Source organism: Gilbertella persicaria, assembly GCF_025201335.1.
Source record: "Gilbertella persicaria strain CBS 190.32 chromosome Unknown B0P05scaffold_1, whole genome shotgun sequence".
Taxonomy (NCBI): Eukaryota; Fungi; Mucoromycota; class Mucoromycetes; order Mucorales; family Choanephoraceae; genus Gilbertella; species Gilbertella persicaria.
In genome coordinates, this window is record NW_026251962.1 from 273,317 (window position 1) to 290,819 (window position 17,503).

General features: G+C 35.6%; 13 protein-coding genes across 13 annotated transcripts; 3 read left to right on the top strand and 10 right to left on the bottom strand.

Annotated features, from left to right (window-relative positions):
* B0P05DRAFT_576610 (uncharacterized protein) lies at window positions 1-866 on the bottom strand (the record flags this gene model as incomplete). Its single annotated transcript, XM_051581714.1, has 5 exons — window positions 1-111; window positions 158-457; window positions 499-641; window positions 688-733; window positions 786-866. The coding sequence occupies 5 exons, from the start codon at window positions 864-866 to the stop codon at window positions 1-3; spliced, it is 681 nt and encodes a 226-aa protein (XP_051439653.1).
* Window positions 867-1,159: 293 nt separating this feature from the next.
* Window positions 1,160-2,148, bottom strand: B0P05DRAFT_501688 (mitochondrial K+-H+ exchange-related-domain-containing protein). Its single transcript, XM_051575459.1, has 2 exons — window positions 1,853-2,148; window positions 1,160-1,779 (listed from the first exon to the last, which is right to left on the bottom strand). Exons 1-2 carry the CDS (start codon window positions 2,108-2,110, stop codon window positions 1,237-1,239), a joined length of 801 nt encoding a protein of 266 aa, XP_051439654.1. The 5' UTR covers window positions 2,111-2,148; the 3' UTR covers window positions 1,160-1,236.
* Window positions 2,149-2,980: 832 nt separating this feature from the next.
* Window positions 2,981-4,331, top strand: B0P05DRAFT_582576 (nicotinate phosphoribosyltransferase; the record flags this gene model as incomplete). The annotated part of the gene is made up of 3 exons (XM_051582184.1): window positions 2,981-3,170; window positions 3,217-3,729; window positions 3,781-4,331. 3 exons carry the CDS (start codon window positions 2,981-2,983, stop codon window positions 4,329-4,331), a joined length of 1,254 nt encoding a protein of 417 aa, XP_051439655.1.
* A 353-nt stretch (window positions 4,332-4,684) lies between these two features.
* B0P05DRAFT_520947 (uncharacterized protein) lies at window positions 4,685-5,164 on the bottom strand. The gene is made up of 2 exons (XM_051575820.1): window positions 4,925-5,164; window positions 4,685-4,875 (listed from the first exon to the last, which is right to left on the bottom strand). The coding sequence occupies exons 1-2, from the start codon at window positions 4,953-4,955 to the stop codon at window positions 4,709-4,711; spliced, it is 198 nt and encodes a 65-aa protein (XP_051439656.1). The 5' UTR covers window positions 4,956-5,164; the 3' UTR covers window positions 4,685-4,708.
* On the top strand, window positions 5,145-5,802 carry B0P05DRAFT_520949 (activator of mitotic machinery Cdc14 phosphatase activation C-term-domain-containing protein). The gene is made up of 2 exons (XM_051575821.1): window positions 5,145-5,205; window positions 5,260-5,802. The coding sequence occupies exon 2, from the start codon at window positions 5,319-5,321 to the stop codon at window positions 5,793-5,795; it is 477 nt and encodes a 158-aa protein (XP_051439657.1). The 5' UTR covers window positions 5,145-5,205; window positions 5,260-5,318; the 3' UTR covers window positions 5,796-5,802.
* B0P05DRAFT_520951 (Septin-type guanine nucleotide-binding (G) domain-containing protein) lies at window positions 5,803-7,158 on the bottom strand. Its single transcript, XM_051575822.1, has 7 exons — window positions 7,066-7,158; window positions 6,908-7,004; window positions 6,721-6,849; window positions 6,594-6,675; window positions 6,414-6,551; window positions 6,253-6,370; window positions 5,803-6,206 (listed from the first exon to the last, which is right to left on the bottom strand). Exons 1-7 carry the CDS (start codon window positions 7,123-7,125, stop codon window positions 5,835-5,837), a joined length of 996 nt encoding a protein of 331 aa, XP_051439658.1. The 5' UTR covers window positions 7,126-7,158; the 3' UTR covers window positions 5,803-5,834.
* Window positions 7,159-7,265: 107 nt separating this feature from the next.
* Window positions 7,266-9,845, bottom strand: B0P05DRAFT_582579 (kinase-like domain-containing protein; the record flags this gene model as incomplete). The annotated part of the gene is made up of 8 exons (XM_051582185.1): window positions 7,266-7,371; window positions 7,422-8,678; window positions 8,733-8,889; window positions 8,936-9,101; window positions 9,146-9,436; window positions 9,495-9,585; window positions 9,635-9,701; window positions 9,752-9,845. The coding sequence occupies 8 exons, from the start codon at window positions 9,843-9,845 to the stop codon at window positions 7,266-7,268; spliced, it is 2,229 nt and encodes a 742-aa protein (XP_051439659.1).
* A 52-nt stretch (window positions 9,846-9,897) lies between these two features.
* B0P05DRAFT_520966 (Mob1/phocein) lies at window positions 9,898-10,875 on the bottom strand. The gene is made up of 4 exons (XM_051575823.1): window positions 10,822-10,875; window positions 10,594-10,775; window positions 10,461-10,554; window positions 9,898-10,411 (listed from the first exon to the last, which is right to left on the bottom strand). The coding sequence occupies exons 1-4, from the start codon at window positions 10,839-10,841 to the stop codon at window positions 10,036-10,038; spliced, it is 672 nt and encodes a 223-aa protein (XP_051439660.1). The 5' UTR covers window positions 10,842-10,875; the 3' UTR covers window positions 9,898-10,035.
* On the bottom strand, window positions 10,558-11,888 carry B0P05DRAFT_3560 (uncharacterized protein). The gene is made up of 2 exons (XM_051573611.1): window positions 10,822-11,888; window positions 10,558-10,775 (listed from the first exon to the last, which is right to left on the bottom strand). The coding sequence occupies exon 1, from the start codon at window positions 11,419-11,421 to the stop codon at window positions 10,906-10,908; it is 516 nt and encodes a 171-aa protein (XP_051439661.1). The 5' UTR covers window positions 11,422-11,888; the 3' UTR covers window positions 10,558-10,775; window positions 10,822-10,905.
* Window positions 11,889-11,902: 14 nt separating this feature from the next.
* Window positions 11,903-13,265, bottom strand: B0P05DRAFT_3696 (GTPase Spg1). The gene is made up of 5 exons (XM_051573659.1): window positions 12,717-13,265; window positions 12,563-12,669; window positions 12,445-12,516; window positions 12,262-12,398; window positions 11,903-12,215 (listed from the first exon to the last, which is right to left on the bottom strand). Exons 1-5 carry the CDS (start codon window positions 12,797-12,799, stop codon window positions 11,958-11,960), a joined length of 657 nt encoding a protein of 218 aa, XP_051439662.1. The 5' UTR covers window positions 12,800-13,265; the 3' UTR covers window positions 11,903-11,957.
* On the bottom strand, window positions 12,963-13,712 carry B0P05DRAFT_460506 (tRNA pseudouridine synthase B; the record flags this gene model as incomplete). The annotated part of the gene is made up of 4 exons (XM_051574013.1): window positions 12,963-13,299; window positions 13,351-13,505; window positions 13,556-13,611; window positions 13,670-13,712. Coding segments are annotated over 4 exons (591 nt in total), but the record flags the coding sequence as incomplete, so codon positions are not given.
* Window positions 13,713-13,735: 23 nt separating this feature from the next.
* B0P05DRAFT_3679 (uncharacterized protein) lies at window positions 13,736-15,076 on the bottom strand. Its single transcript, XM_051573647.1, has 4 exons — window positions 14,752-15,076; window positions 14,683-14,704; window positions 14,348-14,627; window positions 13,736-14,303 (listed from the first exon to the last, which is right to left on the bottom strand). The coding sequence occupies exons 1-4, from the start codon at window positions 14,871-14,873 to the stop codon at window positions 13,942-13,944; spliced, it is 786 nt and encodes a 261-aa protein (XP_051439664.1). The 5' UTR covers window positions 14,874-15,076; the 3' UTR covers window positions 13,736-13,941.
* Window positions 15,077-15,200: 124 nt separating this feature from the next.
* B0P05DRAFT_521003 (T-complex protein 11-domain-containing protein) lies at window positions 15,201-17,317 on the top strand. Its single transcript, XM_051575824.1, has 5 exons — window positions 15,201-16,032; window positions 16,074-16,250; window positions 16,309-16,949; window positions 17,013-17,227; window positions 17,273-17,317. The coding sequence occupies exons 1-3, from the start codon at window positions 15,280-15,282 to the stop codon at window positions 16,834-16,836; spliced, it is 1,458 nt and encodes a 485-aa protein (XP_051439665.1). The 5' UTR covers window positions 15,201-15,279; the 3' UTR covers window positions 16,837-16,949; window positions 17,013-17,227; window positions 17,273-17,317.
* The last annotated feature ends 186 nt before the right edge of the window (window positions 17,318-17,503 follow it).

Consider the following 17,503-nt stretch of genomic DNA (forward strand, 5'->3'; position numbering starts at 1 on the left):
TCAGTCACTACTGACAGAAATCATATCATCGTCTTTCATTTCTAGCCGTTTGTGTTGATAACTTCTTTTGAGTGAAGTAGCGTATTTCCCAATACTTCTAGCCCAATAAATCTACAATATGGAGGGTAAGGACACTTGTCGAATAGCATATCCTTACCTGAACAAAATTGCAGAAAAAGACACAAAAACCAGCTGCAATAACATATCTCTTTATCGTCTTGATACATTCAGATTTATCTGATCCACCTGCTATCAATTGCTTGCCTGGAATGACAAGTGGCGTGTAATAAGGATTAAAAGTAGCATTGTTTGCTATGTTTTGTTGTGCCTGACAATCATTCACATATGTATTTTGCTCTACATTAAAATAAGCCCAAACGGCTATTGTGATAGTGAAGAGCAACAACACAAAGAACCAATTGACAATATGATAAATACGAACTGCTTTTCTATTTCGCTACTGGCGTTAATTCATATGAACCAGGTAATATAGCTTACCATCCATACTGCACCAGTACCTAAGAGTGATACTACAACATAAGCAATAAATATCGTAGCAAATGCTTCAAACATTCCATTATATGCTTCTATTGTTAATGGATTTCTTACACCCTCTTGCGATGTAGACCATGATGCCATATCTATCATATCCGTTCTATATGTAGATCTCTTTTGGTTTTGTCTTACCTTCTTTGCTCACAAACATCAATACTGTCAGAGCTAAATAAACGGACTAATTGGTGTTCTTTAATAGGAGGATTAAAAAGGCGTGTATTGTTACTCACGAATATGATAAGGGACACTATGAGTACACCGATACGACTCGGTATACAGCAACATATTTTATCACTACAGCTGTTCTTCATATTGGGTATAAAAAAGTTATATATAAATAAAGGAAAAGGAACAAAAGAAAACGAGAAAAACACAGTAGTACTTGATCATTCATTTAAGTGTGGCTTAAATTAGCCAATGAAAGGACTTCGTCTTGGCTGAGAAATCTCTAAATAAGGAACAAGCGAATTAATAAAACTGAAAGTTGACTTGAGAAATATGCGGGGACTTTCTAATACTGTGAAAATCTACCTATGATACTAACAATTCACTGTATTCAAAAGACGTATTATCAGAGACCCTGAATAAGAAAACAAATCTTTTTTTAGACATCTTCTTGGCAAAAGGCGTATATCCATGTTCCTTTATTATTAGCCATCGTTTCTATATCATATTTACATTCTATAATTGTTGTTGAAATCTTTCTTTTGCTATTAATTTCAGTATCTGCAGACGAGCTCGATTTAATTCCATTTCTAAACCTGGCACTTGTAATGTCTCTACTAGTCTTTTGATCTCTTTGGCATTTAAAACGCCTTCCAAATCCTGTTCCAGACTGATCAAATTAGGCTTCTTGCGTGATTCTTTGAAAGCATGCTGGATTTCAGATGGAAACACTAGTTTATCATCGTCCATCAAACTGAGTTGATCAAAAATAGCATTCAATCGCTCATCGTTCTCACAACGCAAGTTGCCATAGTCGGATAAAGATTGCAAATGTTCAGCACCTTTGTAAGCCTTGTAGTGACTGTATAATCGAAACAAGTTGTAAGCCAGAGGTATATTGGGCACAAGGGGTACAATAGCAAATGTACATGCTAAAGGAACCCAATAAGCAGAATACCACATGTATTTCTTATGATAAGGAATTCTCTCTTTTAGCAACAGTTTCAATTCATTGTCAAGTGCAGCATCATTTAATAGGGAAGGGTGATGGATCAATACCTTGTATAGCATCAAATGTGATTAGCCTTTCTCCTTCTTTTTTTTTCTTCTTTTGAATGATTTTTATACTTACTTTGTTAAGAGGTTTCTCGATGTCTTCTTTGGCTGGGACACTCTTAAAGAACCATTCTTGATAGTCCAGTTGATTCATGATATTGGTACCGCGTACATAAAGTTTCTTCTTCCAACTAGTAGGCTCTGCTTTTTCCAGCTGGTCCCATTTTTTGCTTGACCACTCAACTGCTTTTGCTAAACGTGAAACTGCAGGAACAGTTGAGTGGCAATAATATGCCCAACGGTTTTTGACAATAGGAATAGCATAAATACGCATTATGAAATAATTAAGTAAAAAAAAAAGAAAAGAAAAAAATATACGTAATGATGTCTTGCTTTAAAAATGCTTGGGTTTAAAAAAATAATGCCTTTTTTTAAGCATACTATTCCTTTATTATGCAATAATTATTATTGCTTCCAATAATGACCCTTGACTCATTCTCTAAAGACACTAAGCAAAAAAAGAAAAGGATATATATATACATATATATTTGATTCTAAAAAGATATATATGTTTAATTAGATAGTTATGCAAAAGATTCCTTTAGACAAAAGAACATTCTGTTTACTCTAATTTAGCATCAAATAGAACTTATTATATAGCTTTCTTGATTGTATATTTGATGATGGAAGCTTTCGTTGTGTAACAAATAACGATCTCTCTTTTTCTTTTTTTTCTAGTGAGGGCAATAAAGTAGATAAAGCATCTTTTCCTTCTGATATGACTGAATAACACCAGCTCTTTTAATAAAGTCATTAGTGAGTCCAATACTAGACAAGAGAAACTTGCTTTTACATAGCTCAAAGAGACTTGCATAATCTGACAGTTTTTACAAGCATATTTCAATACTTTCTGCAATGCTTTACATGTGCGTCAATTTCATAGGGTAAAAAGAAAACAAGGGGCTTTTATATCCTTGTTGATCATCAAAACGTATTTTAACATGACTAGCCTTTTCTGTTTTATTTTTGGCAATGCATGAATCTGTCAATACTGTTTGTTGCTCAAAAAAAAAAAGTCCTTGATATGCGGAACTCTATTCATTTAAATGAGCGAACTTTATCATCAAAAGAAAAAAAAAATACATAAGGAACTTCCGACAGCCTTATATTTTTTTTTCTTTTTTTTTCTCTTTAATTAAGTTATATGGAACAATCAAACCACCATGAAGTGTTCAAGTCTATCTTGGACAATGATTTGTACAAGTTTACTATGCAACAAGCTGTAATTCAACATTACAAAAAAGATGTTCCTGTTGTATATCAGTTTACAAATCGCGAAAAACACCTTTCTCTGAATACTGAATCTGTAAAATGGCTTAAAAAACAAGTCAAAGGTATGATTGACATTGTGATACAAAGAAATTTATACTTTCAATATAGATTTGGAACTTCTTAAATTGACAGAATCTGAACGCGATTATCTTTCGCGCTTGCCCTACATGACAAAAGAATATGTTGACTACCTCTTTACATTCCAATACAAACCATCTGAGCAAGTCAATATTGAATATGACGAAAGTACGGGTGACTTACAATTAGAAGTAACAGGAAAGTGGCATGAAACTATCTTATACGAGGTTCCTTTACTCGCTTTGATTTCTGAAGCCTATTTCCGATTTACAGACCGTGATTGGAACTATGAAGGTCAAGTGGAACAAGCTGCTGAAAAGACAAGAATACTTTTGGAACATGGCTGTATATTTTCAGAATTTGGTACTCGCCGAAGACGTGACTACAAAACACACGATTTGGTCATGAATGCTATTCATAGAACACACCAAGAATACAAAAAGAAATGCGAAGAGGCTGGTGTACCTACCAAAGGCAATGTATCTGGTACAAGTAATGTTTATTTGGCCATGAAATACAATGTACCTGCTGTAGGTACCTGTGGTAAGTCTTTTTTTTTTTGAAGTGAATTGGATCTCTTATCTTTTTTTTTAGCTCATGAATTTTTCATGGCTGTGTCTGCATTGGAAGATGTTCAACATGCAAACCGTGAAACCTTGCATATTTGGTACGAGGTATACAAGGGAGCACTTGGTATTGCTTTGACAGATACTTTTACTACCGAAATCTTTCTTCGTGACTTTGACCATGATTTAGCCACTCAGTTTGCAGGTGTGCGTCAAGACTCGGGTGATGCCTTTGAATTCATTGACAAAATGGTTGCACATTACAAGTCTGTTGGTGTGGATCCTAGCACAAAGACGATTGTGTTCTCTGATTCACTTAATGTGGAAAGAGCCATCAAACTTCATGAACGTGCTACACAAGCAGGCATTCAATCTAGTTTTGGTATTGGCACCTCATTCACCAATGATTTCCACAAGATCAGTGATGTCAATACCAAGAGTAAGGCTCTGAATATCGTCATCAAGCTTAGAGAATGTGCTGGCAAGCGTGTCATCAAGTTGAGTGACGATCCATTAAAGTACAGTGCTGATGCTAGTACTATTTCAGCCTTCAAACAAACATTGGGTATTGTTAATTAATTTTTAAGTAAACAATCACTTTATTTTAAATATACATTAAAAGTTATTCGGCTAACTCTACTTACCCGAGACCTGTAAACAAAAACAGAGAAACAAAACTTTATGCAATCATTATTTTGTTTAACTGGAAATGGCGAAAGTACAGTAACACAGATAAATCAATATGTTCTTCCTGTGTGTGTGTGTGTGTGTATATATGCGTTAGAGAGGTAATCGGATGTAGAATGCTCCATTTGATAAAAGGAGCTTGTTTAAACTTTTTAATATTTATTTTTTTTATTGCTTATTTAGAGAGGAGTTGTTTTCTCTCTCTCTCTTTCTTTCTTTCTTTCGAGTTCTTTTCTCTTTTTTTTTTTTTTTTTTATCTTGGAATGAATTCAACACTTGATGAGAATCCGACTACAGACTATGATTTGACAACATATCATCATGAAACGCCTTATTTTAGCAAATCCTCTTCCGAGCAACAAGAAGCATCTGTCATGAACAACCTGGATCCTTACCAGCAAACAGTCAATGATGGTGTTCAAAAGACAGATGTTTGGTAGCTTAATTTCGGGATTTGTATTTGTTTTCTTAACCTATCTTGATAGGGTTTCTTCTAAAACGACAGGCGTTGATCATCCTATTTCACCAAAAGAGTTCGATACATGGATAAAGCGACATGCAAATGAACAAGATATTCAAGTACAAAACAGTATTGGTATCACGAGGAAAAAATCAATTCTGTCTTACAACTCGTCATTGGCTCAGACAACAGTGCCGTCGGAGGAAGAAGAAGATGGCACGAGTAGTAGTAGCAGTAGTAGCAGTAGTAGTAGTAGTAGTAGCAGTAGTGGTAGCGACGAGGATAAAGAATCACCGCCAGCGACAGGTAAGCCCAAACTTCACTCCCTCCTGCAACCTATCTCATATGTTTATGTATTAGAAAATGTCGTCACGAGTAAACATGTTGGAAATATCCCTGATATAGGCAATTCACTTGCCATGACTACCAAAACTAAAAAATCATGGTTTATCAACTTGATTCATGATCTTAAAAAGACACAGAAATTGTTCACAAGAAAAGCATCTATCACACCAGATACAACAGCTAAAAAGCAGAGATCATTAGAGTCTCTTTTGAAGCGAAAAAAGGCAATACCTCTTGAGACCTTAGATTCCCCTATTGTACATACTAGATACCCAATTCAGACTGAGCATGCTATTTATCGCCTTTCTCATTTAAAGTTATGTAGCTCGCAACGTCCATTACAGCAACAAGTCGTGATTTCCAATTTGATGTATTGGTATCTTTCTGTCTCAAACACACAATACTCAAGACAAAAAAATACTTCTGCCAATACTTCTATCAATAATCTTTATATGCAAAAGACATATCATACACCAACACCCAAGCAGCACAATAAGAAGGCTGATAAATACAAGCCTATAAAAAACACAGAGTATAACCCTCGCTCATAATAAATGTATTTTTGTTCTTTATTAAATAGTATGGGTAAATTATTCGGATACTGTTTCAGGCTTTTGTTGAAGTTGTGTAGATTCCTTGATCGCCATTAATTGTTTAGCACGGAAAGTTTCATAATGAATCATGGCTGTAGTTTCAATCAAGTCTTGTAAATGTGTTCTGGTTAAGAAATTTCTAAGATGAATAAACTCACAATGAGCAGGATCTTCTACATTGATAGCTCCCCAACGTGTCTTTCTACCACGCACAGCTTTACCATCAATGACTACATTGCGTTCAGAACCAACAACAGCAAATGGAATCAGTTCCCAAATACTTTCATTCAAAGTTCTTTCTTGCTCTTCGTCTTCTTCACTTTCATAAGGATATAATCTGATGTTATGGAAAGCTAATTCCGCCTTGATCTATGCCATGCATTAGCTTTGTTTTATATGATGGTGAGTGCCTTACTCTTTGTTTAAAAAGATCGCGTTCTTCAGTAGTGAGTGAATCAGATTTAGCAATCACAGGTACCACATTCACTACTTCTGAAAGTTTCTTGAGTACAACAATATCAATAGGCTTAAGGCTAACGATAGATGAGCAACAATAGCTTGTATCATGCTACTTACGAATGACCAGAGGGTGTGATAAAGAAGAGACAACAATGAATACGAGTATCGACAATATATCTTTCACGTTTGGCTGTTAATTCCTTGCGAAGATAAGCTGAATGTTGATCTTTAATGTATTTGATGATGGGTTCCCAACTAGAGAGCATAAGGCACACGCTGATACTTGTCAAGACTTACCAATTGTCATTATTGACTTGATCACCATAACCAGGTGTATCCACAATATTCAATCTTAAACGAACACCATTTTCAACAATGGCTGTAGTCAATCAATATCACACAACATAAGCAGGATTTCACTTACTATGTGCAACAGCTTCAATTTCTGTTGTTTGACGAGTTAATTCTGAAGCTTCAAGTCTACCTTTACTGTCGATCAAATGAGAAGCAAAAATAGTGTTGACAAGTGTGGATTTACCAAGGCCTGATTGACCTATAGAAACCAATTCATTTGTCAGTCAAGGAAGGATGTATAGATAATTTAATTTTACCAACAACCATCACATTAAATTGAAATCCTTTTTTCAGTAACTTTCGTTCGATTTGTTGTGTAATTGTGTCAAAACCAACATATCCATTTAAGGGGGTCTATATCTTTGCTTGTCAGTTTATTCTCGGTACGCGTCATAAGAAGAAGAAAAAAGAATACCTGAGACATAGGGTTTGTGCTTTGTTCAGTTGAAGGGGTTGATACTGCAGAGACAGACATAATAATAAGATAAAGAACAAAAAAAAAAAAAAAGAGAGAGAGAAAAGGGATTAAAAGGAGACAAGGGTAACACAAAATAAGTGAATTCCACGTGTATCTTCCATTAATTTGATTCAACTGCACACAGAGATTTTATTCACTTAAATCTTTCCTTTCTCTACGTACTCTTTAAATTCAAAATGTGGATCTTCTTGAAGAAATGCATGCGATAATAGTTTTGTTGCTGTTGGTCTTTGAAGTGGATCACTGTCATGAAATGATGATGAATGTATGCTTCATCAATACGAATGACTTACATGATAAAACATTGCTTTAAAAAGTCTTTTGCACCATCTGAAATTGTGTCGGGTATCGTAGGCGAATTCAGTTTACCCAAGTTATAGAGTGCAGCAATTTGATTAAGAGAGATCCATGGTCTCTGTCCAGTCAACATTTCAAGCACAGTACATCCCAAACTCCAAATATCCACTTTAGCACTGTAAGGTTCATTCTTGACCACTTCGGGAGCCATCCAATAAATCGATCCACGCAATGACATGCGTGAGTTTTGGTCATAGACTTCCGCATAATCGTTTTTCTTGGACAGTCCAAAATCAGATATTTTACAGACACCATCCGCCTCCAGCAGAATATTGGCTGCTTTAATATCTCGGTGTAAAATGTGCCTTGAATGAAGGTATTCGAGCCCTGCACAGATTTGTCGTGTAAAATGCCGTGTAAGACGTTCATCCAGAGCACCATGCAGAGCCAAGCGACTTGCCACACTGCCTCCCGAGACATAGTCAAGAAAGATATTGATCACACTTTCCGAAGGATCATGTCCATAACCTAAATACTGTACAATATTTTCATGATCCAAATCGCGCAACATCATGATCTCTTGATACAATGCTTCCACCATCTCATGTTGCTGTTCATTCATTTGATCAGACACTGTCTTGGGCAACTCTACTTGTTTGACAGCAATGACTTCGCCTGTATCGACATTGAACGCCAAATAGACTCGGCCAAAGGAGCCTTTGCCAATCAATTTGCCTCGAATCCATTGAATCGTTTTATCTGTCGGCACAGCATGATGGGACAAGGCAATGTGTTCACTGACAGAAGGCAGTCTGACCATCACATGCCCAGAAGCCTTTTTAAGTTGAACAACACGTTGGCCCCATAGCTTAGTACTCTTCTTGCGACGACTGATGCCCTTTTGGCGTGTGAGATGCGTATATTTTCGACTTGCTTCACGAGCGACGACTCGAATTGATTTTGTATGGGATCGTTTCTTGGTTGTGGTGGACACAATAACCTCCTTGTCCAAGTCTTGACTGTCAAAGTAATCTTCCATGTATTCAAATACGACTTCTGCAGGAGGTCTTTCTCCCCAATAGTCTGTTTTGAATACAATGTCCAGTGTATCGACGGGCGTAAGTGGTGTCACAGCCCATAATTGTGTTTGAAACGAGGGTGGATCTGATAATTGAATGCCAATAGGCTGTTTAGGTGTTTCACGATGCCATGGTCTAATAGGAGGTGATGATTTTTGGTATTGATAAAAGGGGCTACGATAAATCAATCAACTCTAATCAACTTTTTTTTTTTTTTTTTTTTTTTACTTTTTCTTGTCTGTAGGTGATCTTCCTAATTCAGGTGTAGAAATAGCAAACTGGTAATTACTATATAAATAAACAGGTTTAATTAATATACGCTCATTAGCAGAATGGTCTGCCATTGAACAAAGATACATGAGTCCCTGTGGGTCCATAGGCGTATCTATAGTTAAGGAATGAGTGAATGCTATAAATACACAGCTGCTTACTTGGATCTGCTCCATTTTCATGAAAGAACTGGTATTGATGAATGTCACCATGAAAGCTCATTCGATTTAAAATGTGTTGTTTAATAGATACTGGGTCTCGCATATCAGTCACGTTTAAACTATACCAAGTTTCTTTATCTGCCGTAATTTGAATACGTTGGTCTGCCTAGCTATAATGAGTGATTGTCTACAAATAAACAAGACTTTTACTTTTCTATGACCCTCTTGTTTTTTAGTATTAGGGGAATGCCAATGAGCCCATATCTTTGAGATCTTTTCTGGTGTAGAAGAGACACGGGCAGGAATAACAGGTCGTTCATCGCCCGATTCATGCCGCATACGCGGACTAGCTGAGTTTTTCTGAAGACTGTTCTTAAACTTGTGAAAAGCAGCTTTAGGTGAAAAAGTAGGTGAAGGTGAATGTTGCTCCATAATATCCGAATGTAAAGAAGAACAAGGACTCTTATAATGACGAACTCCTAAATTTGTGTTAATTGAAATCTATTGTCTATCATCAATAATTTTAATTTAAAAATGGATCATGGCATCTATGGTTTACATGAGGCAATATGGGTGCTTGTTTAGGTGCAGCCACAAGTGACCGAATGTCGTTTAAAAGTCTCCGTCTTTCATTGTACGTTGTCATTGTTCTAATTGAATATATGAATACTGGGCAACATGGTTTTATTGAGTTCTGACCTTGGTAAGAATTGAACTAATTCTGCTAATGTAATATGAAAAAATCGTTCATGACATAGGTTGTATTCTAATTCTCATTTATAAACATACTATCTTGTATCATTATCAATAGCTTACTTTGAAATGTAGGTGCAAATTGACCCCATCCTTTTTCTTCAAGCCATTGAGTTACTTGTGTTTGGTCCCAACTGGTCTCTTCAGTTGTACTCATAAGCCCATTCAAATCTATATGTATAAATAAGGAGAACAAAAAAAAGAAAAAGAAAAGAAAAAAAGAAAGAAAGAAAGAAAAAAAAAGGGAGAAGGGAGAAGGGAGAAGGGAAAGGGAGAGAGCGAGGAGGAGGGGGGTTTATTTGTTTGGAAAATATATATATATATATATATAAATAGGAGGATTATGGCTATGAAATAATTCCTTCTCTCATCATGATATCCATTAATTCTTGTAAGGGTTGAATTTCTTTCTTTTCCAGCAAATCAAACTCTTGAGCAAATGATATAAAATGAGCAAACAGTGAATTCAAATGAGGCTCTTCGTGCAAAGATAGTATTTTATCATAGTGATGATGGTATATATGACCAAACAGTCGAAACAGTTGTCCAAATATTCGTTTGATCAGACAACAAAACTCCGGGGAAAATTCACTGCCTGATTTTGTTGGAAATAAGGATTCATCATTCATCATATTTTGTATACTGGATGCCATATAGTCAATGTATTGTGGTGCGCATAACTTGATCTTTTTAGAAGCACCATCAATCCATGGATACTCTACTCTATAGACTATGGGTTAGTATATTATTTTGCCAATAGACTATGTTATACCCAAACCCTGCTGACATGGTTGGACATGAAGTAGGTGTACAAAAGTCTGTGATGGACCCATAAAACATGTTGAGGTGATTAAAGAACTCGAAAGCTACTTTTGATAAGTTTTTTCTTTGCTTTATTCACTTACTGTTGAATGCAAGCCATTCATTGATATCTACATACTTGGGTAGTTGTGTAAGTGTCTTGAAGTTGCCCTTGACTAACATGTGCGTCACATAAGGTGGCGTTAAAAAGAGTGGTTTTGAATCTAAGTACATGGGAGTAACATTGTTCTTGATCTTTGAAATCTTATTCTTTTTTCCACCCAAACTTAAGAAGGCATAAGTTGCTTTATACTTTTAGTTATGTATTTTACCTGAAATTAAGAAAACTCATGATGAATAAAATAAAAGAAGAAAATAAAAAAAAATGAGTCATTTTTATTATTATTATTATTATTTTAAATCATTTGTGCAGCATGAGCAATGCCTTCACTATACCAAACAATAATACCTTTTCGAAGTTCTTTTTGCCACAAGACACCTTTGTATTGAAATGTCCAGAAACTCCAAAAAATGATCATTAAACACCCACCCATTGTGCTGACCAGCAACAGTTTTAAAATATGATGGATTTGAAGTAAATATTTGAATGCATAGCCATCCCATTTAGCCAGACCTATATAGACCAGTCCCCAGAAACTACCTGTGCCTAATAGACACCATACGCGAAATACAAAGAGACGAATACTGCCAAATTCCCATAGTTTAACTTGATCTGTACTATCCAATCGACTCACAAATTCCCAGACAAGAATACCCCATGCATGTCTTCTCTCCAACATTAATAACCAAAACAAGATAGTAGGCATAAAAGTCAAATGAGTCACTACCAGTCTCTCAGAGAACAAGAGACTCGATAATAACCAGCCTGTACAATAGAGCCATGTTCCATAGACTACACAATGGCGTTCCATTTGTAACCAGCCAAAGATGTGTGCTGATAAGTGTGCTACATGAAATAATAAATGAAACAAGACAAACACAGGTGGAAATGTGTGTCCCCATGGAAATGGTTGTGAGTAAACAATATAAGCTGATAGAAAAATAGCAAAGAATGTAAGGGTATATGTGCTTGGAGAATAACCAATTTGACTAACAAGAAGACTTTAGAAGACAAGAGAGAAAGAGAGAGAGAGAGAGAGAGAACTCATGCTTCACCTACATGGTACGGTTGCTTTTTAGGATAGGAATTTCATTATTGTTTTCTATTGGTTTTTCGTCTGTATGATATCCTTCGTCTGTTGAACAAGAATCAAATGAATCTTTCCAACTTTTTTTATCATAGAACTCGCTTGTAGAGTGAGCCATCAATAATTTATTTATATATTTATATATATATATCTATATATATCTATATATAAAAAAAAGTAAAGAAAGAAAAAGAAAGAGAGAATTGACATGTGAAACTTTACATGGAGATTTATTGTTCAAGTGTCGTACAATCACGTGACTAACAGTGTTTATATTCAATAATAGGGCCACCAATGTCAGAGATCTCTGGCAAAGTACAATTCAAATCAAACACTTTGGCCAGCACTATTTTGTATATCTTCTGTATATTAATTGATTCTGCTGTAGAACAAAACACAAGAGGTGCTTTCATGACACGAGCATACTTTCTTGCTTGTCGCGTAATTTCCTCTTGATCTTCATAAGCCAAATTTACAAATTCATCATATTTTGTGCCTACTAATAAAGGAACAGCACTCTATCAAGACAGAATAAGAAAACCGTGTTGGTTGAACACATCAAACCTTGTTTAATCCTCTTGCTTGTCTATACCATTCCCTTAAGTTATTTAGTGTTGCTTTCCTTGATAAATCAAATGTGAATAATATGGCTACTGCATCACTACACACCAAGGGCAACATGCTAGCAAATTCCTTTTGTCCTATATACACAACAGATCAATCGCGGATGATTAGACTGACTTATACCTCCTAAATCCCATATACTAAATGTGATTTCTGTTTGACGAATAAGAATCGTCTTTTCCATAAAATTAACACCTAATCACACACAATCAAACAACAAATTCATAAGTTGAATACTTACCAAGTGTTTGTGTATATTCTGTGTCATAGGCACCTTCAGCGTATTTAATCATCAAACTCGTTTTACCAATCTGTGCATCGCCAATGATTCCCATTTTCAAAATTACACTTTTTTATTTTTATTTTTAGAGAAGTTTGATATTCATATGCTTTACCTGTTTGTTGGAGATACGTTTTCATTTGTTGCAGCGGAAGAAAGGGAAGCAGTAGCTGTAGAAGAAGTTTCATGAAAGGCCATATTGGTAATAGAGAGAGAAAGAGGAAAAGAGAAAAGAAAAGAAGAAAGACAACTTATCAAAGAATAACAATCAATATGGACAGACAATGAATTTTATGGCACAATGAATCAAATTGATGCATAAATCTATCTGTATTAGTGAGACTCCTAGATTTTGTCTATCTTATTGTTGGCGTAGTCTATCTATACATGACTTGAGTTGAAAAGAACTATCGAGTGCTATAGCATCCTGAAGACTAAATTGTCCCTGATGTGTTCTCTCAAGCTCAGTCATATGTGCCTGTGTTCCCATAGCGATGGCCAAATCATGAACAAGACTGCGCATATAAGTCCCTCCTCCACATACAACACGCAACACACATGTCTTGCTGACATTGTTATAATCAAGTAATTCCAATTGATCTATATACACCTGTCTTGGTTTGATAGGCTCTGGTAATTCTATATTTTGTCTTGCATAGTCGTACAGTTTCTTGCCTTGTATTTTCAATGCAGAATATCTAGATATAGAAAACATGAGTCAAAAAACAAAAATAATCATAGTGTATTACATGGGCGGTACTTGAGTAACATGGCCACGAAACAATGGTAAGGTTTGCTCCAATAGACCACAAGTCAAATGGTCGGTTTTGCCTATATTTGTTATTTTCCCTTCAGTGTCGTATGTATCGGTAGCCTGTCCAAATTGACTGGTGACGATATATTCCTATCAGGCCATAATCAGTTCTCTTTTTTTTTTTTGTGGTTATCCGTTACTTTATTGCCTTCAAGAAAACCAGCTAGCTGTTTACAACCCTTTCCGACTCCTAAAACTTATAGTTTTTTAAAATAATCGTTTCTCCCTCCCCCCCTTCTTTTTCAAGACTATACCTAAAACTCCTTTTGCCATAGGGTCCTTTTGAACGAGTGAATAAACATGCCTTATACATATATATATATATTTACCAAAGTACCACCATGCCCGATCTTGAGCTGATCTCGTCTTTTCAACTTGACAAGATCAGTACCATACTTTTGAGTCAACAGGTCCTTTGATAAACAATCTTTTACGAAGTCCGTTGCTTTTCTTGAAGACCACCCTTTTGGTTTATAGACTGCAAATACACCATTTAAAGCATATTGAAGTGACATTACTTTATTATTTAAAAAATTATTTTTTTTTTGTTTCTGAAAGAAGAAGTACGTCGTTCTACTTCAGACACCGACATGTCTTGATCTAAAGCTAGCTGACGCTTCAAGATATCGTTGCCTACTTCTAAACGATGTTGGTCCGACAATTCAGAGCTAGACAAGACCTGACGAAACTTCTCGGCGATCATTTGTGCATCAGGCGTGCTTAAAATAGAACAATCCTGCTGTTGTTGTTTTTTGTGTTTCTGCATGTTCTTATACAGCCAAACAATAATACAAGTGGCTGCAATCACCAAGAAAGAAGCAACAATCACAATAGCAATAATCCATTTATGAGCAAATTTTTCTTTAATGATGGGTATAGGTGGAGATTCTATTTGTGTATCAATGATCACATCACTCTTTTGTTTTACTTACGTATCACTTGAAGTTGAACAAATGAATTGGCTTCCAAGTCCATATGAGTAGAAGTGGGGTCCATTGGAGCATCATGACCTAATAAAAAGACATACATCACCCATGTCAAATTCGTTGATCCAGCTGGGAGTGGAGTGGGGAACCAATCATCTGTCACTTGTACAGAAAGAGACTGGTTGGTGTTGGTCAGGTTAAACCAAGACTTGATCGTACGTCGTCGTTGTTCATGACTTTTTCGTGAGATTGTCAAAAGATGTATATCAAAACTGTTAGGTAAATCCTATTCAGTCTATTTTGGTTAGTAACAATCTTGTTCATTCTATGAGGAAATATACATGATTTATAAATAAAGATTGACTAAACGGGATCATAAGTCATGAACAAATCAGCAGATTGGGACTTACTTTTGGTTCCATATGAATTGGTAGAAATTGTATTGATACCATGTTTCATTCTGGCTTGGTGAACAAAAAGCAAGACGATTGTCGCACACTGAATTTTGTTTAGAGAAAAAAAAAGTTTCCATTTATATATTTATCTACCTTCGCGTTTCTGTAATGCCTCTATAATGATCAAAAAGTGAAATAAGATAATTAAAAAATACATGCTTATAGAATAAGAAGAAGAAGGGAAAAGAGAGAGAAAACAGTGTTGTATACAATTAAATACACAACAGAGAGTTTAAGGGGGCATATAGCAGGCGAAGGGCGGAACTTGATTTCATGCATAAATCATTTCACAAATCATTATGAGCCGATCGCCCTGAAGACGGAAGCAGGACCGTATAAGGAAAGTTTCATAAAAAGAAAAAAACATGGCTTATGTCCATGTTGATTCACATCTTACATGTAATTATTGATTGTTTCTCTTTAAAAAAGGCGTGATTTTTTCTTGCTTTCTTTTTCTTCTTTTTTTCTTTCTTTACGTTTACTATGTTGAAAGAAAAAGAACAAGAACAGAAAGAAGACGAAGAACAACAACAACAGCAAGAACAAGAACAACAAAAGAACCATGTTGGAATATCAATTTCAAAATCAACATCTAGGATCAACAAGCGATATTATTCCATATGGTGTAGACAAACAAAAAAAAGATACCCATTTTCGTCTATTCGATCGTACCGTAAATTAGATAAGAAACATATAACAAAGAAACACACTGCATCAGATTGGATACCACCTATTAATATTGACTCACTTCAAGAATTATCATTTCATCATATCATTACCAACTTGTCTTTACGCCATGATTTGGTATTTGATGCCCATCTTCAATTTCGACCCAACATGGAAGGCACCCGAGGCAAAGAAAAACGAATAGCAGCGGATGTTTACTGGAAGCAAGTGGAGCATGCAATTACGCTTAAATCATTTGATTTCCTCAAGGTTGTCATTCAAGAATTATCACGTCTATTGATATCTTTAATGGAAATACCAGGAAATTGGCCATCTTTTGTTACCAAAGACTGTATACTCCAAATGTTAGATCAGGACCTTATTGTTCAGCAACTAAAATCAGGCTGTTTTGAAGGACAGCGCATGGTTGAGTTTCTTCAGGCTTTGTTTACAGAACTCTTGATGGGTAAAGAGCAAGACAACATTGAATCCATGTGTAGCTTGTTTCTAAAAGGAAACTATGCCATGGCTCTAAGGTGTTGCTTTGGTCTCATAGAAGCCATCAGACTAGTAAGTGGGCACGATATGCATGATTTAAGCTCATTTAACAGAATGGCGCCAATTTTATTCTTGGTTACTATCGGCATTTCCTTATAACCACATGTGCTGAATTTGAATTACGATGGTTTACTAAAAATGCATACTCTTTGGACAGTGTGGTGCAATGGTGGCGGCTGACTGCTTCTCGACTAGGAGATCAAGCTTCTTTTAAGGAGATATACTACGCTGGTAATTTAGAAAGAGAGAGAAAAGAAAAAACGTAATTCTTATTCAAATGCACGTTTAGGCTTAGTTTATTTGATATCAGATACAAAAGATATCACACAGGCATTAAGCATACAACAACTTGAACAATGGCCAATCACACTCCAATTTGATGAAAAACGCATGACACATCAGTTTCGATACGAGTTTCAGTTGATCCTGTTACTTGCTATCATCACTATACCCTATCGTCATCACCAACACTTTGAGCAGCTGAAAAAGACCATTGGTCACTTACATCAACAGCATTATCGAGGAGTCATCACTCAACACCAGTTTCAATTTATGGTATGGAAAGCGTGTGATGGTACACAAAAAGACCGTGTTCTCTATCAAAATATGAAGCCAGGCTCAGTTATATTCAATATCATGTATAAGCGTGTTTGTGATCAACTCATGTATATTGCTCAGCATGGAGTGTGTTGTCAAGTACATGCACTTGAAGGATTAGAGACTGAACTATTATCACTTGGAACAAAACTAAAATTACTAGCTGGATTAAACTTGAAGACATTTGGTGATCTTTATCAGACACTTGGAATGGCTTGAAGATAAATAAAACATATTTTGTTCAGTTGATTAAAATGATGGTTGAGGGCAGGTTAGACCAAATTATATCTGGCTTTGACTATAGAAAATGAGTTTGTCTTCTAGAACAAAAGCTTTGGGAGGGTACAAAAAGAGCATATGATCATCAGCTTTTACATAGATTCTGCATATCTTACATCTTGGCGATGAAAAGTGGGTATTCTAGATTTTATAGGCAGGCTGCAGTCTACTATAGCAGTTGGGGATTACACCGAGAAGCCTTGAGTCAATGGCGTACAGGACTGAATTCGAGAGTTATGTTCAAGTTAAATGCATTGAAGGAAGAGTCTGTTGTTACATAAAAACAAAAGGAGTGTCCTAATCGTTCTTCTGGCGAAATCACCGAGAAATCCTTTTTTTTTATTAATTATACTTTCCTAGTGTTATCATAAATTACTTGTGGCTAGAATAAAAAGAAAGAGGGACTCCTACGAATGTAGCACTATAAAAATAGAATTGTTAGAGCAACGTTGAAATTTTATGATTTTGTTTCATCGTTACAGTTGCCTTGTATCGTAAAAAGCTCGTATTCTATCTTATTTATACACTATCTCTTTTGTTTCATAGAGAACATTGGTGGCTAATAATAATTGGTCTTTGATTGATAAAATTCCTTGGCTTGAATGTT

Bases quoted from the DNA above. Each gene is read 5' to 3' on its own strand.
- B0P05DRAFT_501688 (XM_051575459.1), bottom strand. From the start codon at position 2,110: ATGCGTATTTATGCTATTCCTATTGTCAAAAACCGTTGGGCATATTAT. The intron at 1,780-1,852 runs GTAAGTATAAAA...ATGCTATACAAG, and splicing joins TCGAGAAACCTCTTAACAAA to GTATTGATCCATCACCCTTC.
- B0P05DRAFT_520947 (XM_051575820.1), bottom strand. From the start codon at position 4,955: ATGATCAACGCCTGTCGTTTTAGAAGAAACC. The intron at 4,876-4,924 runs CTATCAAGATAG...AAATTAAGCTAC, and splicing joins CTGTCGTTTTAGAAGAAACC to CAAACATCTGTCTTTTGAAC.
- B0P05DRAFT_520949 (XM_051575821.1), top strand. From the start codon at position 5,319: ATGACTACCAAAACTAAAAAATCATGGTTTATCAACTTGATTCATGAT.
- B0P05DRAFT_520951 (XM_051575822.1), bottom strand. From the start codon at position 7,125: ATGTCTGTCTCTGCAGTATCAACCCCTTCAACTGAACAAAGCACAAAC. The intron at 7,005-7,065 runs GTATTCTTTTTT...GCAAAGATATAG, and splicing joins GCACAAACCCTATGTCTCAG to ACCCCCTTAAATGGATATGT. The intron at 6,850-6,907 runs GTAAAATTAAAT...TGGTTTCTATAG, and splicing joins ATTTAATGTGATGGTTGTTG to GTCAATCAGGCCTTGGTAAA.
- B0P05DRAFT_520966 (XM_051575823.1), bottom strand. From the start codon at position 10,841: ATGAGTTTTCTTAATTTCAG. The intron at 10,776-10,821 runs GTAAAATACATA...TGCCTTCTTAAG, and splicing joins ATGAGTTTTCTTAATTTCAG to TTTGGGTGGAAAAAAGAATA. The intron at 10,555-10,593 runs GTAAGTGAATAA...TATCAAAAGTAG, and splicing joins TGAATGGCTTGCATTCAACA to CTTTCGAGTTCTTTAATCAC.
- B0P05DRAFT_3560 (XM_051573611.1), bottom strand. From the start codon at position 11,421: ATGGAACGCCATTGTGTAGTCTATGGAACATGGCTCTATTGTACAGGC.
- B0P05DRAFT_3696 (XM_051573659.1), bottom strand. From the start codon at position 12,799: ATGGCCTTTCATGAAACTTCTTCTACAGCTACTGCTTCCCTTTCTTCC. The intron at 12,670-12,716 runs GTAAAGCATATG...AAAATAAAAAAG, and splicing joins AACGTATCTCCAACAAACAG to TGTAATTTTGAAAATGGGAA. The intron at 12,399-12,444 runs GTATAAGTCAGT...TTGTGTATATAG, and splicing joins TAGTATATGGGATTTAGGAG to GACAAAAGGAATTTGCTAGC.
- B0P05DRAFT_3679 (XM_051573647.1), bottom strand. From the start codon at position 14,873: ATGGAAACTTTTTTTTTCTCTAAACAAAATTCAGTGTGCGACAATCGT. The intron at 14,628-14,682 runs GTATATTTCCTC...TAGACTGAATAG, and splicing joins AATCTTTATTTATAAATCAT to GATTTACCTAACAGTTTTGA. The intron at 14,304-14,347 runs GTAAGTAAAACA...ATACACAAATAG, and splicing joins TGTTCAACTTCAAGTGATAC to AATCTCCACCTATACCCATC.
- B0P05DRAFT_521003 (XM_051575824.1), top strand. From the start codon at position 15,280: ATGTTGAAAGAAAAAGAACAAGAACAGAAAGAAGACGAAGAACAACAA. The intron at 16,033-16,073 runs GTAAGTGGGCAC...CTCATTTAACAG, and splicing joins TCATAGAAGCCATCAGACTA to AATGGCGCCAATTTTATTCT. The intron at 16,251-16,308 runs GGTAATTTAGAA...AATGCACGTTTA, and splicing joins TTAAGGAGATATACTACGCT to GGCTTAGTTTATTTGATATC.